Raw genomic sequence first — 24,228 nt, forward strand, 5'->3', positions numbered from 1 at the left:
CTAAGTTAAACATTGTTTTGTTGGTGCATCTTTCAAGTTAAGTAAACCTAGTGTTTTGATAACAAATGTATTAACTTGTATTTTGGCTAGACTGTGATAGCAGAGGGGGTTGCAGGAGTGGCTTCTGTGAGTGGAAACAAGATTCTCCCCTCTTGTCAGACAGCCAACTCCTTCTAGCTCCATCCCACCCTTCACTAGCCGTAGCTGAGCCCTTCGCTGATGGTGATAGTGCCTCTGATAGCATCGCAGAAAGGCTAAAAGCAGTGTGCAGCAGCTGAGAGAGATAAAACAGGGAAAACGAGACAGAAATGGCTCTGCAGCCCTAAGAGGCTATTCAGAGACGGAGCAGGAAGTGCTCCAGGCATGGAGCAGAGGTTTCTTGCAGCCCCAGACATACATGTGGTGGAGCAGGCTCTGTACATCCCAGTGATGACTGTTTTAGAGTCAAGATCCATGCTGCAGCCTGTGCCAGAGCCAGGGGATAGGCTTTGCTGCTTACTGCAGGATGTGGTGAGCCCATGCTGGGTGCAAGCTCCCAAAAGGCTAGGATAGCACAGGTGTAGTGGAGTAGATCATGTACTGTGGAGCAGTCTTTTCCTGGAGGACTAACCTGTGAAGAGGAGGACTGTGTTGAAGTGGTTCATGAAGAGCGAAACCCTGTGGGAGGGACCTCACATTGAAAAAGGAGAAAACCACAGTGAGGAAGGTGCAGCAGAGACTTCCCCAGCCCTGTGTGCACTGCCAAGAGAGAAGGAAGTAGAAGACTTAGGAATGTGCAGGTGTAAAGCTGAGCCTGGGAAGAAGGTGGGGATGGAAGAAAGGTATTTTTAGTCCTATCTCTTTCTCATCAACCTTTTATTTTAAATTAGCCATAAATTAATGTTTTCCCTAGGTCAAGTCTATTTTCTTGCCTGTAATGGTAGATATCTCCCTGTCCTCATCCCAATCCTGAAGCTATTTCTTCATATGTTCTCTCCCTGTCCTGTTTGAGGAGAAGGAGTGCAAGCAGTTTGGCAACCAGATGAGGTTAACCCACCACCAGAGGTTTAGTCATGTACAAGTGAGAGCTATGACCTGTTATTAAACAGGAGAAAACAGCCATTTTAGCAGGCTGAGTCTCACCTTGTTTATCCAGGTTATACAGCCATGCCATGCACATGGGCTGCATGCAGCCTGGCCCAGCCCATCCTCTAGCCACCCCCTGCCCCGTACTGTAAAGGCAGTGGCTCTGCCCTGTCAAGCCCAGCCTTGGGCACACACCCATCGCTTACAACAACCAAACGTCAGTGTGCGAGCTTGCCGTGTGAGCTGAAGCTGGGATTGGGAGGACACAGTTAACACAAATTTATGACCTGCAAATTTTCAAATGGAATGTATGGAGTTGCAATCAGATATTCAACTCAAAAATTTCATCATGGCTCTTTACCTGTCTTCCATTAAGTTTTTTATTACTTGAGAGAGGTATCCCTCGCTTCACAATTATGCCTTATTCATGTCATTGCTTTTTGGCAGTACATACATTTGTGAACTATTTTCAAGGGTGAAGCACAGGAAGACAAAAATTTCATCAAAAATCTCTGAGGAGCACCTTGAGAGCTCACTCAGAACCGTCAGCACTGCCACTGAACCAGACTGATGCATTAGTTTAATGAAAACAAGGCTATGTATCCCACTAGTTTTATTAGTTTGTTACTCTTTTAATTAAAAAAATAATTAAAAAAATGTTTTATTGCTTATATGCATCAACGATATTATATATTTATTTTGCAAGGACTGCTCCAAAAGTAATGCCTCCTGTTTTATTCTGTCGGTCAGGAGTGTCAGAGGCAAGTGGTGGTGGTACAGCAGTAGAGGTGGAACCTTCCCACCAATATTCCATTCCGTGTTGTTGCCAATGTGATAGATGGCAGCAGAGGGGCACTCTGACAGAACGGTGTCTGACATGGGAGAGTGGATGGAGCAAAGTTGTGTCACTGGATTCTTCCATATGGAGAAAATGGCACCCACTGCCATTCACTGATGCTTGCTGAACATTTCTGGAGACAAACAGCAGATGTGAGCAGAGTGTGATGGGTGGTGCGTTTCAGCAATGGCGACAGCGACATTGGGTCATCATCTCCGCTGGTGCAGATTTTGATGAGTGCAGCCTGTGAGGTCTTTTGTTCACTGCTGGAGAAAATGCATATCTGATGGTGGTGATTACGTTGAAAAGTAGTGTTTTGTAGCTGAGAATTTTCTCTAACAGTGCTAACTGTGTTCTTTATATCTGTTGTAGTTTCCATGGGAATAAATAACAAGGCATTACTTTCAGAGTGACCTACATATATGTGGCTTCCACTCTAAGTAAGTGGCCCAGGCACTTAGAAAAAAAGAGTGCACAGATACTCTTAACCATCTCATAACTGTCTCTTCCACCCTACAGCTCAGAATTAAGACTTATGGAGGACACTAGTGCTTAGTAAGATGAATTCTAGATAATAGTGGAAAAATAATCCAAATACTTGAACACTGAACTGGGGAAAAGGGCCACGTATAGACCTTCTGATGTTGTGTCAGAGAATCACAGAATGGCCAGGGTTGGAAGGATCATGAATCTCCAAGCCCCTGCCACATGCAGGGCCACCAACTTCCACATTTAATACTAGACCAGGCTGCCCAGGGCCCCATCCAACCTGGCCTTGAACACCTCCAGGGACGGAGCATCCACAACCTCTCTGGGCAGCCTGTTCCAGCACCTCACCACTCTCTCTGTAAAGAACATCCCCCTGACATCCAACCTAAATCTTCCCTTTCCCAGTTTAAAACCATTTCCCCTTCTCCTGCTGTTATCTACCTTTTCAAAGAGTTGATTCCCCTCCTGTTTGTAGGCTCCCTTTTGGTACTGAAAGGCTGCGTTGACAAATTGTGACACTGCATTTGTATACTATTATCTACATTTTCAGAAGAGAGGTTAGACTGCAGAAAACTCTGAAGATCTCCAAGGTTTGTAGCAGACGCCAACCATCAGATATCCTTTATAGGTCTGGTCCCTGCTTATCACTCACAAGCTCTCAAACTCGTTGTGGCTGTTTTTCAGAGGCAGCTCTTTGAACTCCAGCCCCTCCATAACTTGGGGCAACTTCCCTGCCCCACTTTCCCTTAGCCTCTTCTTGGTGCCAATGGCAGACAGAGAACCTTCCTGGAGAGATTACTTGGGTGATAAATGGGGGCCTCAGTGTCTCACAGGAGGCAGCCCCCAGTTACTAAGACTACACCTCTTTGGTGGCTCTAGTTCTAATGTAGTTCTTCAGTTGCTTAACATGCTTGTTTCCTACATTTTGTCTGCTATCTGCACCCTCCCTTTCTTCCAGCCCCAGAGCTTTGTATCATGAGCTGAGAACATTCTGTGTTCAAAATACAAGTCACACTTACTTGAGCAATTTTATATTCTCTGACCATATTTTTGTGATAGAATTTAGAGCTATTCATTTCCCACAGTTCTTTCCATGCTGCCTATCAGGTTCTAAGTCAGGTCATCCTGCCAGTTTCTTCCAGACCATTACTGAGCATCAAATCACACTCAGACCCCAAGGAAAAAAAGTACTGAACAATATTGCCACGCATGCAAACTCTTCAACAGCTCTGTCCCGTATGCTAATTAGGTCTGTATAGGCTTGTTAGATCTTGTCTACTTGATTAGTGTTTTCCAGCAGGCCTACAATCCAACCTAAATTGAAAAGACAGTAGAAGACATGTTTTTCTAATACAGAACAACTCCACCTAGTTCAACAGTCTGTTCTTTTGTGTATGGTACCTGAAAATCTTCTGTTCACTGAACTTATCTTTTTCCTCCTAATGCATATTTTCTAGACACACGATGTAAAAGTACAGTGATATACTCTGGTGCTGCATTAGTTTGCATAACCACAGCACACAAAGCATAATCACAACACACAAAGGTCTCCCGTGAAAACATCCGCTTAAAGTGATAAATTGCTTAATTTTCCCTCTAGATATGTACCAGAGTGATATATGTTAATAAATAATAGATTCTTAAATCCTTCAAAATTTAGGGAAGATCTCTAGCACAAAGGCAAAGCAAATAAGCTTCTAAGAAGTGCAAGTAAAATGAATTATTTCCAAACAACTAGCTGCTCACTGTCCCATTAAGAACAAAGACTATTCTTATGCACTGCAGTCCTTAAAATTACCATCTGGTTTGCGTTCATTTCATGGAGTAGCACATGTAACACTTTTTACATTTTACAAGAAACCACGTAGCAGAAGATGAATCTGCTTTTATTGAATGCAGAAATAGATGGACACTGAAACAGCAGAAGTTTCTACCGTGTCTTGCTGCCATGATCAACAACAGCAAATTTGCTCTCAACTATTAGTTCTGAAAGGTATATGCAACTCTGCTACCAACTCCTTCCGTACATCACACCTTGTTTCTAGGAGAATCTTCTTGTCCAGGCAACTAGCCAGAGATTTTAATTTCAACATTTTTCATCTCAGACATTTTTTTTTATATTTCTTGGCCGCGCACATAATCCACTTAGCTCTAACTTGAGATGGTCCCAACATCACTTAGCAGTAGTTGCACTAAAAGCATAAATACAGCACTGGCACAACAAATGAAGACAATTCAAGCATGTTTTTAACAAGCATACCGAACACACAGTTTTACTGATTGAGCTTCACTTTTATTTATAAAGCCAGAAATTTACAACAAATTAGGCATTCCTTATAATTATATAATTTAATAAAGGTTAAATCCTGAGTTAGCAAAAGTTATTGCTTCATGGAAGTTCCAGAAATTGCTAACAGGCATTTTTACATTATTGGCTCTTGGTATGAATTCTTCACATAGTAGTTCTTAAAAAGCTATAAATCAGAGGCAAAACAAAAATCAAATCTGGGAGGACGGTAAATATCAGTGCAGGTTTTGTTAACTTGCTGTGCATCAACTGGAGTGCAATACACAGCAAATGCTGAGATTCAAGACAATCAGAACTAAGGTTTTCTTTCCCCAGTCACTAATAGCACAAGTTCATTTTTAAAATAATGAACGCATCATATACAGACTGTACTTTTAAATCAGATACAATCTGATATTGTGAGTGATGATTGATTCATGTTCATGTAGAGTATCAAATGACACTGGTTTTAAGATACTGACGTCCAGTTTGGTATAACTACAGTAATTAAACTTCTGTCCGCATTCCAAGAGTCAGTCAACAATGCTTGCAAATAGACCTTGCAAGAAATAAAACTGTTTCTTGACACTTACCTGCACAGCTACAGATCAATCTGAAGCAAAAATACCTGAACTGGGAACTGCTTTCTATCACAGCTCACACAAATTAAACTGTTTTCTTCCACATGCCCTGTAAAACTTCTAGCATGTAGTAGCATGTTTTTACTTGAAATTATGATGCATGCACAAAATCTGCTTTACATGCTATTCGGCAATATTCATGGGACAAAGAGAAGGTGAATCTGTGTTAATCATGGCATGGTGCTGATGTCACAGAATGTCTTATATTGAGTTTGGCTCTAAAGGAGAAGAAACAAAACCTGTACAACAACAGGTCAATGGCTTCACAATTCAAAGCCTGTCCAAACTATAAGTTATTCTAAAAATCACAGTCATTTACAAGCCCCATCCTGTAGGAATAAAAACAAGAACAGCGACTCAGAAATAGGAGACATTCTTTTAAGGATGCTTCTTCTTGGTATTTATCCTTACTGAAAGCAACCCACATTTAAAGAGCAAATTGCAATACTGTCACACTACTACAAGTCTCTCCAAAGGAGATACCAAAATTTAGCCAATTCTAATAAATTAGAAGATAACTTGAAATTTAGAGTGGATTAATTATAAAACATCCACTCAAAGAAGTGGTGACTTGGCACTCTTACATACAAGAGAGTGAGTTATATGCTTGTACGTTGATATTAAAAAGTCGTAACAGGAATAGAAGCACGAGGTGGTAGCAAAATTCCCACAAATTCCTGCACTGAAAAGACAGGCAAAAGATAGAAACTATGTTTTTAACAGAAAGACATTAAATGGAAATGATAACATGGATTGTCATGGTTTCACTCAAATAAATAATTACCACATTCCAGAATACCAGCTTTTCTGCATTGTGCAACCTACACAGGCATCAGCTTTCAGTAACTTCATCCAGCAACAAAAGCAACATCGAGGATTTTGCTATCCCTTCCCCCCACTACGTAAACAAGCATCTCTTAGTTGAATATTTTACGTTAATAGGACGGATAGAACAGGTAAATGACAATAGCCTGCAGAACAGTTCAGTTCAGTTGGAAGGGATCTACAAAGATCACCGAGTCCAACTGCCTGCCCACGTCAGGGCTAATCAGAGGTTGAAGTATATGAGGGCACTGTCCAATTGCCTTCTAAGCACTGACAGACACGGGGCATCAACCATCTCATTAGGAAGCTCGTTCTAGTGCTTGACTGCCTTCACAGTACAGAAATTTTTCCTCATGTCCAGTCTGAATTTCCACAAAATGTAGGTGGAACATGCATGAAATACAGTCATATTTTATGCTATAACAAAATAATTTCACAAGGCCCTTTCATTACAGTTACCATTGTATCGTGCTAACTTTACTTCCTCAAATGCAGTTTTCATGTTCAGAAACACACTAGTTAAACTGCCATTTCAGCAGAAGAACCAGCTGAACTGTATTTGCATTGACACGGAATATCACCTTATCCCCAGTAAATAGCCAAACTGCCAAAGAAACACTATTTCTATCCAACATATATAAAACTCTTGCAGAAGTCTCCAGTATCTTGGTAGGATGTTTATTACAGTATCCTATGTTAGAGATATTACCCTATTAGCATTGCACTATTATTAACATTAACATTAAAAAACAAAAAGGTCATAAGTGCAGGACCAACCAGAAGAAAACGTCCAATTTGGAAATCTCTCCTGTAAGGCATAAAGTTGAGGTGATTTCTGATCTTCCCCAAAAAAATAGTGTGCTGCTATGGCAAGGGAGACTACTCCATCAGAATGGTTTTCTGAGGCCTGTAGGTGAGAAAGGACAATACAGCATTTACAACTGCTCATGGGTTTTAAGCATAAAATTAATCCAGATGTACTTTTTCACAGATCTAACACCCATGTAACAAACTACAGTCATTGTTCTGTAAGTTAAAGCATTTCATATCTTCAACTGAATCAGTATCATCACGAGCTCAATTTGAATTGAAACTGCTCTGACATGTTAGAGCACATGCTTTAAACTCATTTGTAGGTATACATCTTGCCAACAAATCAAGACAGAACTCCAACATGGTATTTATACTAATCTTTCCACTTTGAACCTTTACCATGAGAAGTATTTTATGCCTAGCTTTGCTTTTTCAGTCTTGCAAAGCTTGTTACACTGTAAATTCCTGTTTGCCTTAACCAAATAATCCTTATGAGGATACATGATAAAGTGTTTATATAACATAATCAAGGAAGGAACAATGGGCTGTTCTGAACTTTCATATGTTCTGGTAATATCTACTTGATGTTAAACCTATAGTAAACCTCACTGTTAAAGTGGTAATGAGGTAATGTAGTGAAGTGGTAACTTGCACGTCTAGAAAAAATTATTCACTGGCAATTTAACAGTGGGCATGAGGGATCATAAATCCTACTGGAATAGGAATGCTGGAAGCTGTCACATTGGTACTTTACAGAAGCCTTATTTCCAACCAAAAAATAAAGTATGGAACACAAAATTTTTATGATTATCTTCAGGCAGATAAGTTTACAAAAAAGAGCTCCCTGTAACTTTCCCAAATAAGCAAAGTAACTATTTACAACAGGAAAAAAAACTGTGAAATAATGAAGATAGAACTTGGAAAACTATGAGGTTAAGATGAGAAAAATGCAAGCTTAAGACCAAAGACCTTGAAAACAAGGAGAAGATTCTCCCTTTGACTCAGCAAGCTGGAGGACAAAGCATCAAAATCTGTGTCAGCTGATTTACAAAGTAGAGAACCAACTTAGAAGCCCGTGAAATCACCAGGTTTCCAACAGCAGCATACTTACTGTCAGCTCTATCCAGAAGTGCCACGGTGTAGCCTGCAGCCCATGGGAGTAAAACACAAAGTAGTCTCCTCCTACACTAGCAACCGGTGTTCCATCTCCAAGAGACCAGGTGGACAAAGCCGACCCTTCGTGTGGCCGAATATACAGAGACATGTGACTTGGACCTGCAGGCAAGAATCTAGATGTATAAACAGCTGAAAGGAGAAAGAACATCTGCTCCTCTTTCTTCCATTCCAACAACATATTTTCCTAAATAGTAACTAGTAAACTTTGCATTACTATAAATACCTTGAAATCAAGACAGAGTTAAACTTCTCTCTATAGAAGAGTCTTCAAATATTTCTAAGCAGTAGGATAGATTAGATGTAAGTGGACTTTAAGAAGGGACTTGCTAGAAAAAGATCAAGGCTTACTCAAAATAGAGAAGGTATCAGTCTCCCAAATAACAACTGAAATGTGACAACCATAGCATTCTGAAACTGGTAAGCTTTGTGCGACTGGCACAAATAAATTCATTTTAGGAATGGCATTGTACACTGCAGTATTGGAATTAAACCTGATCTATTACGAGCATAAAAATAAAAACGAATCACAAATTAGGAGCTTCAATCACTCACCAGATACTTCAAAGCTTAACCTCACAGAGTTCCAGGGTGTTAGCTCTTTGGTGAGAACTTCAAAATGAATGGGGCTTGCTGGAAAAATTTCTGAAGCAGGAAGATACCAGTTTTTCCTGAATGAACAAATAAGATTTTAATTTTATCTCAGTGCAACAGTTAGAGGTACTAAAACATGAAAAGAGTAAGTTTTTGTACAACTTAGCTGACTGCTCTGTTAACACACAAAATATTCAAAATCTGCTTAAGCTAGCAGGAGGTAGTTAAAAATTAACAGCTTATAGAGAGACAAAAACTTAAAAGACACAATAACAGAACAGTAGTCAACATCACTGTTCTTATTTGTTATCTGGACCTGTCTGAATTTACAAATCAATAAAATAAGTAAAAATATTGGGGTCTCCAAAATAGTTTATTTTTGGTCACAAGACTTCTCAGGTATAAGAAACAGTTACAGCAGCTTTTCATTTGGTGAAACTATCTACTCTAACCTTCTTCATCTGAGTAGAGTAGGGGAAAGAAAGGAAGAAGCACACATACTGCTACTTCGAAGTGCCCTTTAGAAGGCCCCTCACTTTCCTCTCCACTGGTGTGGACCTCAATTTTCCCATACATCAACTTCCAAATCACCTCCAGCAGACCCAGTGATCTCTAGCACAGTATGTGGCAGAAGACACTGTATCTAGATAGAAGTTAAAGCGCCTTTCAAGTGGAAGGATAATTTACTTTTTGGCCAAGATTATCCTTATCTTTCTTCCCTTACAAAAGGGAAACTGCATAACCAAGTGGCTCAAATTAAGCAGTGTTCACACCAACCGGAACATGAAATGCACAGGCAGAATCCAAGGAAGACCACAAAACGGAGCCCACTCCTCACACGGAGTTCTAATGGTGTCATTGATTTCAGGTACGTGAGGAGTTATGTGAGATATTCCATTATAATCAAATCCATTAATCCATATACCAGAGTCACTTTTAACCAGGTTTCCATCTAGATCATGAAATCTTCTGTTCATATGCTGGAAGAATTTAAAAACAAACAAAAAAACAAACAACAACAACAACAACAAAACACAGTTAGATACCAGCAGTTTGTGAAGCTTGCAAGACTTATAAGTAATTCCCAAATATCCCCTACATCAACCCTTAATGTCTACTGTATTAGTATGCAACACATACTTAAATATTTATGAATACAATTTCACAGATTATAAAAGTAACATTAAACATAAAAACGTAAATTCAAAAGATAGCTATGCCTGTAAATATTTACATTCACTTCAATGAAGACTGCTTAATCTTGTATTTAAAAAAACAATAGGAAAAAAAAAAACAACCACAAAACCACCTCTTCTCCTCACAAAAATGAACCGAACACATGAACTGAACATGAGAAATAGTACCAACTCTTTCAAATCCAAGAAAAGTTACTTCTTAAGGGTTTAAGCATTTAAAAATAACAACAAAAACTACACCAAAAAAACTCTCCTGTGTGGAGCACAAAGGCAATATTATATGCAAGACACTTCTTACCTGAAGAAAGACTCGCTTAGGCTTTGGATTAGCTGCATCAGAACTGTAAGGAAAGAAGATTCCACTACAAACGAGAATCAGAGTGACTAGAAACACAGCAGTTAAAGTTATTAGCGTCGTTTTTGTACTTTTGACAAGGTAAATGAAGTTAATCTAGAGAACAAAAAGACAGCTCAGTTATTAAACTACAAGGCTAAGAAATAAAATACAGTGCATAACTCTAAAATCCAATTACAGAACCACAAGTACATTAGAAAGAATACAATTTAACATAAGAAACTTTCTTGCAATCTCAAAATTTGAAAATAAAAAAAGTACATTCTAGAGGTTTAAATTTTTTTTTTTTTTTGCAGCAAGGGCGCCATAAAAAAGTCTAAACATTTTTTGAAGTGTTGCATAAGTTTTGTTTAGTACATACTGTAATTCATCTAACATGAATGTCTGTTCAAACTCCAGTATTAAATTACCCATTTTATTATAGAGCAAAAGAATTTTGAAATCTATTTCAATTACCTCTTTCTGAAAAATGTATAACAGGATCTTCCCCATTTCCTAGTATTTCCTTGTATTAATATTATTATATTTGAGATATTGAACAATATGATTAACTTCAAACAATAACTTAGAAAAAACATTGATTTTTTTAGTCTAGAGAAAGTTTAAAAAAAAGTTTTAAGCATTTTAAAATTCTACTTACAAAATAGGATGACAGAATCATAGTGCTGGCCACAATAAATCCTGCCAACACTACGTCTGGTGGAATTTCTGAACCACTTCGTCCCATAATAGGAGTAAACATTTCAAATACAGTCCAATTGAGATACATCATATATAGGTAGGGAACAAACATTCCTAGCATGTACATCACAACAAATTTCATTGTGGCACCTGCAGGACACAAAATGCAGAACATAACTAATATATCCATCCACTGCCGCAAGGCCAATGTGCAAGACCACATACAATACAAAGACCTTGGCAGGGACTTCATTTTCCCCAGCCAATGTCAATATGACTCCTCTAGGAACACTGCAAAACATCTCTCATATTACCTAAAAAATATATACCAGGTGTTTTGTTCCAAGACTGTTTAGATGTTCCATTTTTATAACAATGTTTACCGTAAAAAATATTTGATCAGTTAGTAATCCTAAATAATACTGTTCTTTTTAGCTTGAAATACACTATGGTTTTCAGTATGTTTTTCTAAAAAGATTCTCCACAGTTTCATACTGTCTTTGCTTGAAGAACACATTCTTGTGACAAAAATGTCATATGTACTTTAAAAATTCTCTGCTCCTACATTGAGTTACTTTGCTTAAACAATACAGACTGGAGAAAAACGCCTCAATACACAGTAGCAGGGGGCAGAGGTTTTGAAATGTAGCCTTCCCCACCAAAACTTCATACCTTTTTGTCTGAATTCTTCATGGATCATCAGCTTTGTGAGTAGAGGAAATGCTACCCACAACGTACAAATGAATGCTGAACAAAGACCAATGTGAGTAATCATAGCCAATAATATAGACCAAATCATCAATGAGGCATCAAAAAACACATCTCCCAAGTACTGGTCATTCATGTTCTGTAACAAAAAAGGGAATCAAACACCACTGAGCAAAAAGCATTTCATATATCAAATGTCATAAGAATTTATAAACAAATGCTGATTTCTCATCTGGAATTGTTTGTCTTGGACAACTCAAATTTAAAAGGCATCAGCCTTGACATGTACACTTATACTTGATGGACTGTGTTGGCTTTTTTTTTTTTTTGCTAGTAGCACGAAGGATCACCTTCCTGGATGGTTTTAAGGAAGTACCCAATTCCATTTCAGGATGTGAAAAAAATGGGGGCAGTGAGGAAACACATTTGGTAACCCAAAAGTTTCTTCTGAAAACAAAAACTTTATTGATCCTCAAGTTCCTGGACTGGTAACAGCAAACACATTACTTCATCAACATTTAAGCATTGTCTGTAATATCCAAATGAGAGATTAGCTTCCAAAATTTGTAATGCAGATCTTCCTAGGTATAATATAAGTTACAGAGGTATACTGTAACCTAAAGCATGCCAAGAAAACTGATAGATGAATAATATCTAGTCAAGTGATCTGTTCTTCAGACAGTCATCAGGTAAGAACTAGATCCAGCACCTGAAACCACATAATTATCTCCTGTCTGTGAGAGCCCCTAGAAAACAAAAACTTCCTTTCTGTCTTGTAACAGAACAGAACAGGACAGAAAGAGTCGGAATACCAAATTTCATGACAAAATTTATGTTATGATTTAGATGAAGTAAACATATGATTACATTGAGGGAATCTGTCTTATAAGTATGTTCATAAGAAAGAGTTTTGAATGCTTCAAAAGACCATTCAAGTATAGATGTAGATTTTCTGAGCTTCAAGAACATTTGAAGATATCAAAAACCTCAATTCTCCAGCTGTTGCTTTGATCTCTTATCAAGAAGTGATGGGAGAACAAGAGTGTGCCACAGGGAAGAAATAATACATTGTCTACTCAAAGGTTTTTGATTTTTTTTTCCCCTGAATCAACTGCTACCAGTCATTAGTGAGAACAAAGCCCTAAATCAAGGGGCTGCTAACTCTCATTTAACACAATAACCCTATGCTCAAATGAGATTAAACACTACACAAACGCTCTTTAACAATGGCAATGAAGTCAGTCTTACCTTGTAGTAGAACTTCTTGGCTAGCGAGTGAACGAGAATGAGCTTAACTACAGCTGCAGTGCCATACAGAAACACAGAAACATAGAAATGGGAATACCAAGATAGAGACCGTCCAACGAGAGAGATGAACACCGCCACAATAAGGACAGTTACAAGAGTGGAGATCCAACTTAACAGTATTAATCCAAATGCAGTAAAGAATTTCTTCAGGTTATTAATTGCTACAAAGAAGAAAAGAAGTTTCACCCAACAGTTATAAATTCTACTGCAGACTATCAACATCAAAATTACAGTATAATTGTGGTAATGACCAAATAAGGAGTTCACTCTGAAGAGTTCTTAACTGTATGGTCTAAGTCACTTAGCCTATTTATTTTCTTGCAAATCTTTTTGCAGCACTTCTCACTACAGGATTAATTCCCAGTCTACTTCCCTGGTCACCACATTACTGACAATAACAGCTTTTCTAGGGAACTGCTGAAGCCAACCACCTGAAAAAATCTCAGAAAACATCAGAGTTGCTTTTCTTATAACTTTTTCTTACTCTGGGGAAAAAAAAAAAAAAAATTATTGAATACTACTTTTTTTTTTTTTTTTTTTTTTTTAAATAGATACACTTCCATGCCTCAAATGAAAGTGTCTGATTAGTAGGTTTGATTTTACACTCTTTATTAAGGGTGATATCTTGGTATCTTTTGCCCTGTTTTCTATTTTGCAATTTCCTCCTTCTTATGGCCAGCTCTTCAAGAAACATGCTTCTGAAGCCCTACCCACATTAAGAACAGAGTTTATACAAATGGTAGGCAGGTTTTGGTTATGATTGAAAGGGATACAAGGAAATAGTTTTTCTTTATCTCCTGAGTACTTCTTACTCTTCATTACATAGTAGTAGATTTAAAAAAAAGGAAAAAAAAAACAATAATAGATTTACCTCTGTTTTTGGGCTGTAATACTTTCTTGCCTAAGTAAAGAAAAGCAATTGCTGCTATTATGTAGTTCATGATGGTGCCAACACGAGCAGGATAAGCCAGGACAAATAAACCAAGTACATCAAAGAATACAACATTTCCATGTCTATATTCAAAAGATTTTGCCAGCATATCTGATGTAGCTAGGTATTTTAGCATTGCTAGAATATTGTCACCTATTAAAAAAGAGCAAATACATAACAAAACTGTATCAGAATTGATGAATTAATACACTGCATTATTTCGTCCATTTAAAACTGCATTGAAATATCCATAACAAAAGAAGCTAATATACAGCTGATTATTTTGAATTCCTATTTGAAGGTATGGACTATGTATTTTCATGAGGTAATCTATACAGTTATTAAAGTAAGCTTCAAAAGCTTTCTACACTTAAATACTGTTTCAATCAATGAACTAATCTATCTTTCAGCCTAAAAGCCCTACAAGTCTCATATTAAAGCAGTATACCCCAAGCGTCAACAGAGGAGTTTAACTTCTTCCTCTTTTCTCTGCCTCTTGCACCCAGCTCCGTGTTTCACTAGCTATGAATTACCTGCCTTCCTTTCCCTCAGGGACTATAAGGTAGAGACAAAGAGGCTATTTTCCTTTGTAGCCTACGTGTACCAGCCACTTTTTCATCTCACACAATACCTAAGTTCAGTGTTAATCAATAACAGGCCTTAATGAGAAAAAAAGGAAAGCCAAATGTTGAACAATCAACTATAAATTAATGGAACCACTCAAATGGCTGAATTACGACTTCAATTAGATGCCAAAATTTCAGATCAACAGTAGTTATGATGATAGTTTATTTTCCCAAGTTGCTCCAACACATTCCCTCTGTATTTTAAAGGCACATATTCAGTTAACTCTTTTCTCATCAACAAGTAGTTTTTAACAGAACACACTTCTTGAGTTAGTAGTCTTATATCAAAATGAAGAAACAGCTATGTAGTCATACTTGAGGATTTTGTAGCTGTTATTTAATTCTTGAAACTAACCTGCTCTCTGAATGGAGTCTGTTAAAATTCTGTCTGACGTGTCATATTTTGTATGATAAATGTAGCCATTTTCAATAAATGCCAAGTCTATTCCTACAGAGAGAAAAAAACATGACAAGTTGTGTAAATTTAAAAATATCAAAACAAAAATGAAAGCCCCAGATAACTTTCACAGAAAACACTGCTCTACTTTGTAGCCTGCTTACCTTCCCCCCAAATGAACAAGTTTGCTTTATATAAGGAAGACTAACTAAGATTCCACCTGTATTAAAAAGGACAAGTTGATGTATTTTAAGATACCTGTTGTTACTAACATATTGATTACACAACACCTGCAGACAAATCTATACAGATTTGAGAAAAACATGAAAATTGTTAATCATGTCAGCATCAGAAAAAAAAAAAAAAAGTACACTTACTGCTTTCCAAATATTTAGTAAAACATACCAGCACAAATAGATCCACTCTGACAGCAATACTGTGGAACCACAGGAACACTTTTTCAAAATGTCAAGTGTATCCTTTTTACTACTGATTAAAAAATAACTTTGCAAAGGGCCTGTCTGAAAATTCTTCAAATGTCCAAATATTTTGCAACGTAAACAAACAAAAATTATCAAGGAGAATTTTTCTACAAGATGAATGATACATTCAGCGCATCCTCCTTCATTCTGAGCAACAGAATAGCCTACTTGTTATAAGCTTAGACAAATAAACAGTTGCATAACATCCACTGACATGTTTTCTGATAACATACCTGGAACATTACCAAAGTCCCTATAGATCCGGAAGTCTGTATCGGCTGGGATAATACCGCTCTGAAATATTTCCTGTGCTACCACAGATGCAAAGGGATGTTTGGCTGCAAATACATATGCCTGTACCAACCAAGGATTTTCAGGGCCTAACAAAAGATGAACAGAAAGCTCACAACAAATACTTTCTGAATCTCAGTTAAGACAGGTATCTACATTGTAACAAACAACAACACACAAAGAAACTGTGTGGCCCCACAAAGTATACTAAGTTCATTTATTTAAGTTGAAGGTTTCATACAATTTAGAGAATTAGTCACAGGTGGAAAAATACATAAATGTCTTGAGTGTTCAGTGGCAAGATAGATACACCATCTCCTAAAGAAGACACAGGACTAATGCATAAATCACAGCCTTTACTAGAATCTCCAACTTATTATCCATCACATATCAAAATCGTTTGCTGAAAAGTCTGCTAAAGCATTCAATGCAAGTAAACATCGAGGCAGCCACGGTAGCGGGAAGTATGATTTAGATGAAGTAAAGAACAAAAATACTAGAAGTATGCAGTCCAACTACAATGGAGCTGAAGCTTAACAAAGAAGAGTTGCTGCTTTCTGAGCAGCAGCTTGAGTTCCAATGCCTAAATCTCTCTGCAAAGATTTTGAAAGAGTGGACTGAAGATTAAATAAAGCACAGGATTTATGAGTATGCAAGATACAAATAATTTACTAATCTGTTTGTCTCCTTACTACCTTGATGTATTAGAGAAACACAACTTCAGTACTGTTCTACACAGGTTTCCAATCTATGAGGGAACTTCTGCCACAGTGCTTCAGCCTGTGTGTTCTTGAAGACGCAGAGCAACTTACTTATGACAAAGGGCTGAGAAAGGCATGGTAGTTCTCCCATTTTCTAGTTACAAGACACTTTCAATACTCTTTCAAGTCTACACTGCTTATTACCAGAACTACTCCCGGACACAATACGTGCTCCTACCTGTTTGAAAAACAAGTTCTTTTCCTCCTACACCTGCTGCCTCCAGGTTAATAAAAGCTCTAATTGACTTGGCCCACTCATGTTGTGTAATGAAGCCGTGACTAGCCTTGGTGAGAAACAAAGAAAATACAGGTAATACCATACTCTTCCATACCAGCCTAAGAGTTATTTTCCATCACGTATGATCACAAATCAAACTCTGACAAGGCATTCGTAAGATCATTCGTAACACAAACAGAACAGAAGATCAAACTCTTCCAATTAAATTAATATGAACAATAGTCTTAAGTATATTTTTCTATTCAACAGCAAATACATTTTCCTCAGAATGTTAAGACTAGCATTTAATATTTCAACAGATGAAACAAAAGCAACAGCTGCAGTCACTCTTATATCAGGCTCTTAATTCACAACTTTGATGTACATTTTATAATCCTGGCATAATCTTACCTGCAAAATATTTTCTTCTGCTCCATTAAATAGGAATATGACAGCATGCTGAAGAGGCTCTGACGATTTTGAGAGAGTGTAAAGTATTTCAAGCATCACTGAGCAGCTAACAGCATCATCACTGGCACCTTAAAATAATAAGCAGACCAGCATGGCTTATAAGAAATGCACAAAATTGCAACAAAGAACTGAGACAATAAAGTTTTACATTCTCTCGATCATTTAATCTAGCCAAGGTATGATTATGCCAAGCTTTGGTATATTTTCTGCTACAGATTGTACCCCGAATCTATTAGTTAGAAGCAATAGCAGAAAGAAAACTAACGTTCAAAAGTCAAACAAGTCATGTACAGAATACCAGATCCAATAATATTCTTCAAGAGAACTGGACTAACTAGGTGTTAAACAAGCAAAGTGCTCACAGCATATTATAATTAACAAAACAAACTTTCCCATACAAGGGACCATAAGGAATTCCACCCTCTTACAATACAAGTAAGTAACTGGACACATCCTGAAAGTAACATTAAGGACAATATTGCAAAATAAACAAATACCAGAACTCCTTTAAAGTACCCTAAAATAGAAAGTATATGTTGCAATGTGGTAGTTTCATGACAGGATGCTTTCTAACACCTTTCCAGTTTCATTAGAGGAAAAATCCTTTTTCATTTTGGCCTCAGTGTTCTGTTCACAATTCTGATCCAGTACTATTCCAAACTTACATCCACTTCTTCAAGCTTCCTCCCACGCCCTATCAATCCTTCATCTTGATTAAGTAACCATATTCTAGGTCTCCCTTGCCACACTTCTCTCACTTCAGTGCAGCTGTAGTACCTTTCTATCCCACTTTAATCAATAAAACTTTGGAACAAAGAGAGAAATATTGTATCATTCCTAGTGGCCTGGGCTATATAGATGATGCCTACTTGCACTGAGATGATGACAGCAGTTTGTAAAGCATTACTTGCCACAAGCCACATCAGAATGATACTGAGGCAGAGTCATTAGCTGCTGAAACTTTTTAGTTCACATATAAAATGTAGCTTTTCTAAAGCTTGCAACTTGGCAGAATTTAGACATGCCTTCTCCCTCCACAAAAAGGGTGTATCTCACTGAAAACTTTAGCTTTAGTCTATTGTATGCAGGTACTTTAAAGTAAGCTAATAAATACAAATGCATATACAAGGAGAATCTTTCCAGTACATTGTTCTTTAATAGAATTCTCAACAATACTTGGTTTTGCAAAATGCTTTCAAACAAATATGTGATTTAAAATCCCGATTATATTGCTGCCTGAATTAACCAGTAGTTTACTCTTAGTCATGCTGAGTTCTTTTTGTCTGATACTGTGTTGAAAATTGGACAAGAAAGCAGTAAGTCTTGCTGAAAACTAAACACTTATGGTCTCTATGTGAATCTAGGAAAAACAAAGGTTCAAAACTCATGTGCATGCTCAGAAGAAAAATATTTCCAAACACTTCATATACAACAAAACAGTAAGCAAGTTAAAGCAGATCTTAAGACAAACATCCATTATACAAAGAAACCCTGCTGTCAGCTACACCTATAGAAATAATTTTGAGAACATTTCCACCTTCAACTTTATTAGAAAATAACCAAATAGAATGTGTAAACTGAAAATTAGTACCATTAAAAGAATAGAAATAGGTTAAGAGTTTAAAGCTTACGCATTTCCTTCACTAGCCTTTTTCGTACACTCTTCTCTAGCTGAAAAGGTGCTAAAGCGTTCTAACATTGAAGCTTAAATGGTTTATTGAGTTTCTCTTTACTCCAACTGAGCACTGTGCTACACCATTAGCAACAGTGAAAAGTACTTGCCTTGAATTTCAAGAAACGTGTACACAGCAATATCAGCAACTTAAAGAAAACTTTAAACATTTCAATATCAGAACTGCTTTAAGATGTTTGAGTAATACCAACACCTAAAGGAAACATATCAAAAATTTCATACTGAGCTGACATCTATTCCATCAGCATGCAAACAGATGCACTGATCATTAATCACGCCAGGAAAACTCTTAAGCATCAACAGCAGATCACATATTTTTATTTTAATTTTCGAATATACCACTCACTGAAACATCACCAAGTCACGCTGATTCTGCTTAAACAAAACATTTTTTTCAAATCAGCTTAGTTATAGAAAGACAAAAGAACAGAAAACAAAAGGCTCTTGCTTAGGTTATGTGCAAGTTTCACAGCAGGAAAATGAAAGAGCAGTTCCTCACTGTGATAAAAGGATGCACTGTGATTAATGACAAGCATATAGGTTGATTTCTAGCTCCATTATAAAACTTCTGCATGATTCTCACTAATAATTCATGAGGCCTCATTTGGAGAACTGAGGTCAGGCCTTGGGCCCCCGGCACAAGGATGTGGAGCTGCCAGAGTGGGCCCAAAGAAGGGCCACAAAGATTATCAGAGGGCTGGAACACATCTCCTGTGAAAATAGGCTGAGGAACTCTGCTTGCTCTTCTGGATCCTCCTCTTCTCCACACTGACCTCATTGTGGCTTTCCAGTACTGAAAGAGAGCTTATAAACAGTAGGAGGAGCTTTTCACATGGGCAGCCTAATCTGGGGGGTGGCAATACTGCCCACAAAACAGACACTGGAACCGAACGTTCCTTAAGGTCCTTCTGACCTAAGTCATTCTATGATATTCCCACTCCTGCGCAAGATTGTAAAGAAAGTAACTGATGGATACATAACCCTGTGCAACAACTTGTAGAAACAGGCACACCACTTACACATCTAAAAACAGTCACTATAACACTATACTTGTGAAGCATTCTTTAGGTCAAGGCAGTCGGACTATAAATGCAGTAATAATAACCTCTGTAGTCCCTAAATCACAGACATTGTACAATAATCACAGTTATTAAATATAATTGGAAATCCATCCTGTCTAAATATGACCAGAGGTGAAAGAGCAGTCCTGCATTCTCTTTGTTGTCAGAAAAGAAGCACAAGAAGTATAGCAAATGTTTTGTTTCTCAAGCTAAGACTCAACTGTTTCCTCAGTAATAAGGATTATTATGTTTATTATAATAAAGGATATACTTATTATAATAAGGATTATTATATTATTACATTTGTATGTGCTAAAGAATAGAAAGTTTACCCCAAAAATAAGATGTAGTGCAGGCTGTAAATGAAAAATTCTAAATAAAACTACTGTTAGTGACTGAAATCTGTAATACTTTCCAGCTGTAATAACTGGCATATACCTGTGGCTATGTGTCACAACAAATGTATTTCAGCCATTTCTAGTTCCATACCTTCCTGGCAATGATATACCACGAACTTGCAAAGGTGATTACAAACATGTTGCAATAATTGTTTAAGATGATTAGGTTTATAAAAATGCTGAAGGTCAAGAACTAGGAAACACACAGCAGTGAAAGTAGCAGTGAGAGATATATATACTACCAAAGCAACAGTACCTTAAATCTCTGATCACCACAGTCTTTTGAATGAGAAGCTTTAAATGTGGGGGAGGGGAGGAAGGGCAGGGAGAAAGGTATAGCATAAGGACACAGTACTAAAAATTTGAGATAAAACATACCAGATGGCATGAGAAGAAAAACTGGTTAGTGGGAGGTGGGAACAGACTCCAGCACAAAGCATTCCATTACAGAAAAACCAAGTTAAAATCAGTACAGAAGTATGAAAGAGCTGAATGACAGGTAGAAACAGCACAAGTGACATGCCCTGAGGAATGAATTAAAAGAAAGGCAGACATAACAAAACTTCTCAGAAATCCAAGTTTGTCATCCGTAATTCGCTGTCTGCCAGAAAACAAGTTATATCCTAAAACATGATGACTAAAATAGGACTAACCTGTCACTCTATACATAGTGAATTTCACTGAAATCAAACAAGTTAGTTGACACATGCAGTGTTCTAGCATATGGCTATAAGGGTTTTAGCTAGGAGAAGACAGTGAGCCAAGCTCTGTAGCTTGTGAACTACAGAGAAACACAGGAGCAACAAGTGGACCTACCTGGGGTATTTGGTACAGAATCAAAGTGACAGTTGGATAAGACAGCATGCTCAGCTCCGCCTCGAGGCTCCAGCTTCACTACAACATTGGTTATATTTGCATAGTAGCTAGTAAAGCCTCCTAAAAAGTCAATGCTGAAGGAGCCCGTGGGTCTCTGTATGTCTACAAATATCTTGTGAGCATCTGTGCTTTCAGTTTCTATTGCCTTAATTTGTTGTAAGAGGTAGTTAACTGTAAGAACTTCATTTTCTGGACTTCCAACTGTTCTGGGCCCGATTGCTGTTATGTTGTCAAGGTATCCCCTGAAAGACAAATTGTACAATCAGCATCAACACGTTCAGTATTTATATACGCCTTATCTTCAGATAAGTTTTAGCATTTTTAAGATTAGCTTTAACATTTTCATACATTTTTTAAATTCAAAGTCCACACTAAGAGGCTAACACCGGTAACTTTACTCAAGACATCCAAGAAGGTAACAGAACCAGAGAATAACAGTATGGCTTAGGTTGGAAGGGAACTGAAAGATCATCCAGTTCCAATGCCCTGTTGTGGACAGGGCTGCCCCCCACCAGCTCAGGCTGCTCAGGGCCCATCCAACCCGGCCCTGAGCCCCTCTAGGAATGGGGCACCACAGTTTCTCTGGGCAGTTGTGCCAGGGCATCACTGCCTTCCCAGTGAAGAATTTCTGCCTAACATCTAACTTAAATGCCCCCTCACTATCTACCTGCATGAAAAGCTGCACCCTCCTGCTTGTAAGCACCCTTCAAGTACTGGAAGGCCACAACGAGGTCTCTGGAATCCTTCTTTCTCCAAGCTGCACAAACCCAGTTCCCTCACAGGAAAAGAGCTGCAGCCCTCCGACCACCTTTGCGTTCTCCCACGTAGGATGTCATGTAGCAATGCTCTCTGTCCAGAACTCCTCACCCCGCCAATCACGACACTCAACCGACACACAGCTCTCCACAACACCGCAACGCCAACCCCAAAACCAGCACGGCGTGCCACTGCAAGCGCCCCACGCGGGAGCCGCAAGAGCGCGGGCAGCGACTCCCGCCCCCCCATCTACCTGGCACGCTGCGCGCTGAACTCGCGCTCCCCGCGTCCGGCGGGCGGGCTGAGCAGCTGCCGGTGCGAGATCTGCACCAGCACCCGCAGCACCAGCAGGTAAAGCAGCACCAGCGGCGCCCCCCGCCCCTCGCCCAGTAGCCGTCGCCGAGGCCCGCCCCGCTTCTTCCTCTGCAGGTCGGCCTCGCCGTCCTCTCGCCGAGAGGGTGGGGGGCGGCGGTCTGAATCCCGCTCGCCGCCGCCGGGCGTGCGTAGGCGCCTCACAGCCGCCGCCGCGCCGCGCTCCATCGCCGGCGCGCTCGCTACGCCGCGCTGACACGCGATACGGAAAGGGCCGAGAGTCAAAAGGGTGAAAAGAGAAAGGAAAACCGCCCCGAAGTGGGCGTGGGCAGCGGGGCGGGAGGAGGCGCCCCGCCCTCCCCGACGTCACGCCTCTTCCCGCCCAGAGCTCCTCACCCCGCTCTCCCTCAGGGCTGCTCGGCGTTGTTGCCGCCGAAACACCGTGCGTTGAAATGTGCGTTCGCTGTGCATTTTTGCTGGCTACGAACAAGAGCCTGCATGCCTTGCTCTGCACAAGTGGAGGTGACCCGCTGTCATCGCTGCTGAAACGCAGCACCCACCGCCTCACTGTGCTTGCATCCACTGGTTGGTTTCCAGCAGCGCCCAGCAAGCATCAATGAATGTCAATGGGTGCCATTATTTTTCCATACAGTGGAATTCATTTCTACACCTTTGCTTCATATGCACTACCATGTCAGACACCGTTCTATCAGACTGCCCCTCTGATCCAATTTGTTGCACAGCAACAAAATGTTACAGAACATTGGTGGGAAGGTTCAACCTCTACTGTCATACAACCAACATCCACCTCTGACATTGTGGGACAACATAACAAATAGGAGACATTACTTCCAGGCAGCCCTTGTAGGCTGAGAATTTCCTTTTCTCCTTCGTTTACTTTTAATTCCTGCTTCATTTTCTTCACTTACCTGTGTTCCTCTGTCTTAATGACTTGGCATTATCAGGACAAACATAGACCCAAGCTTGGTGCTTAACAGAAGATTTTATGCTAGAAATAGCTCTACTCTGAAATGTCCCAATGCAAATGTTCTCTTAGACATACAAGCGCAAAATCAGACTGATGCAATGCTTGTAATACAAATTCAAGCCTCTCTTTGAAAATATCATCTTAATAATCTGCATACTGGTAATAACGCAAAGAACTTGTGGTTTTAAAAAGATGTGGCCAGGTATTCAGTGTATATTTGCATTTCACATTTGAAATTCTTCATTAGAATTCATTAGGTCCTACACCTGTGTGGAGAAATCAAACAAGGAATTAGATATGGATTTTCCTCATCTTTTATTTCCATTCCATGTGTAATATCATCAGTGCTAAAGCACTGGGGGCCACCAATCCTGAAACATTCAATTATGCACTTCTGCGCAGGAACTGTACCTCTCCAGCAATACATGCTGCTGAAATTTGACTACAAGTCTCAAATTTGACTACGTTAGAACAGGCTCTACATTACTGGTCTCAGAGGTGATGTACACTGTGAGAAAACTGGAGCTACACATTATTCATTTACTTTGCTTCTATGCTTACTTGCTGATTAGAACTCCTTAAGTAAAAGACATTCATTCTTTCTCTAGTGGTCATTTTCCCTTCATTCTTTGGGCAACATTTGGATATTAAGAACCCTCTGTTAAGAGAGAGATCTGATTTTACCAACTTTGGTGAAAGTCATACTGTACAGGTGAAAACGTCTTTAATGTTCTGTCAATCAAAAATGCAGAAGTAATTTTCTTATTTAGGTCAGAAAGTCTTCTGATACAGAGTACTGATTTTGTTTGATCTGTTCTGAGCACAGCATTTGGTAGGGCACTGTGCTCTGTGAATTCAGCTGGAAGTATAGTGCCTACAGGTTTTGACATGAATGATACGTCAAACACCTCAACAAATATAATGTCCTCTATTGCTCTGTTAGTCTGGAATGACCGATTTAAGATAATTGGATCCAATTTCCAAGCAAATGATTC

The 24,228-nt window shown here is 38.9% G+C and overlaps 1 protein-coding gene across 1 annotated transcript; it reads right to left on the bottom strand.

The window, feature by feature from the left end:
- Positions 1–4,663: 4,663 nt before the first annotated feature.
- ERMP1 (endoplasmic reticulum metallopeptidase 1) lies at positions 4,664–22,573 on the bottom strand. The gene is made up of 15 exons (XM_010725639.4): positions 22,187–22,573; positions 21,118–21,419; positions 17,090–17,217; positions 16,640–16,745; positions 15,643–15,789; positions 14,886–14,978; positions 13,845–14,057; positions 12,914–13,134; positions 11,630–11,804; positions 10,917–11,107; positions 10,220–10,372; positions 9,503–9,705; positions 8,687–8,802; positions 8,070–8,233; positions 4,664–7,052 (listed from the first exon to the last, which is right to left on the bottom strand). Exons 1-15 carry the CDS (start codon positions 22,471–22,473, stop codon positions 6,888–6,890), a joined length of 2,664 nt encoding a protein of 887 aa, XP_010723941.2. The 5' UTR covers positions 22,474–22,573; the 3' UTR covers positions 4,664–6,887.
- Between the last annotated feature and the right edge of the window lie 1,655 nt (positions 22,574–24,228).

Source organism: Meleagris gallopavo, chromosome Z (genome assembly GCF_905368555.1).
Source record: "Meleagris gallopavo chromosome Z, MGAL_WU_HG_1.1, whole genome shotgun sequence".
In the NCBI taxonomy this organism is placed as follows: domain Eukaryota; kingdom Metazoa; phylum Chordata; class Aves; order Galliformes; family Phasianidae; genus Meleagris; species Meleagris gallopavo.

What these genes read in the sequence shown, in the direction of transcription:
- ERMP1 (XM_010725639.4), bottom strand. Translation starts at nt 22,473, where the DNA reads ATGGAGCGCGGCGCGGCGGCGGCTGTGAGGCGCCTACGCACGCCCGGC. An exon ending in GGACTTTGGTAATGTTCCAG is followed by an intron (nt 14,979 to 15,642) that starts GTATGTTATCAG and finishes TTCTCTCTGTAG; the next exon opens with GAATAGACTTGGCATTTATT. An exon ending in ATTACAGCCCAAAAACAGAG is followed by an intron (nt 13,135 to 13,844) that starts GTAAATCTATTA and finishes TCTTCTTTGTAG; the next exon opens with CAATTAATAACCTGAAGAAA.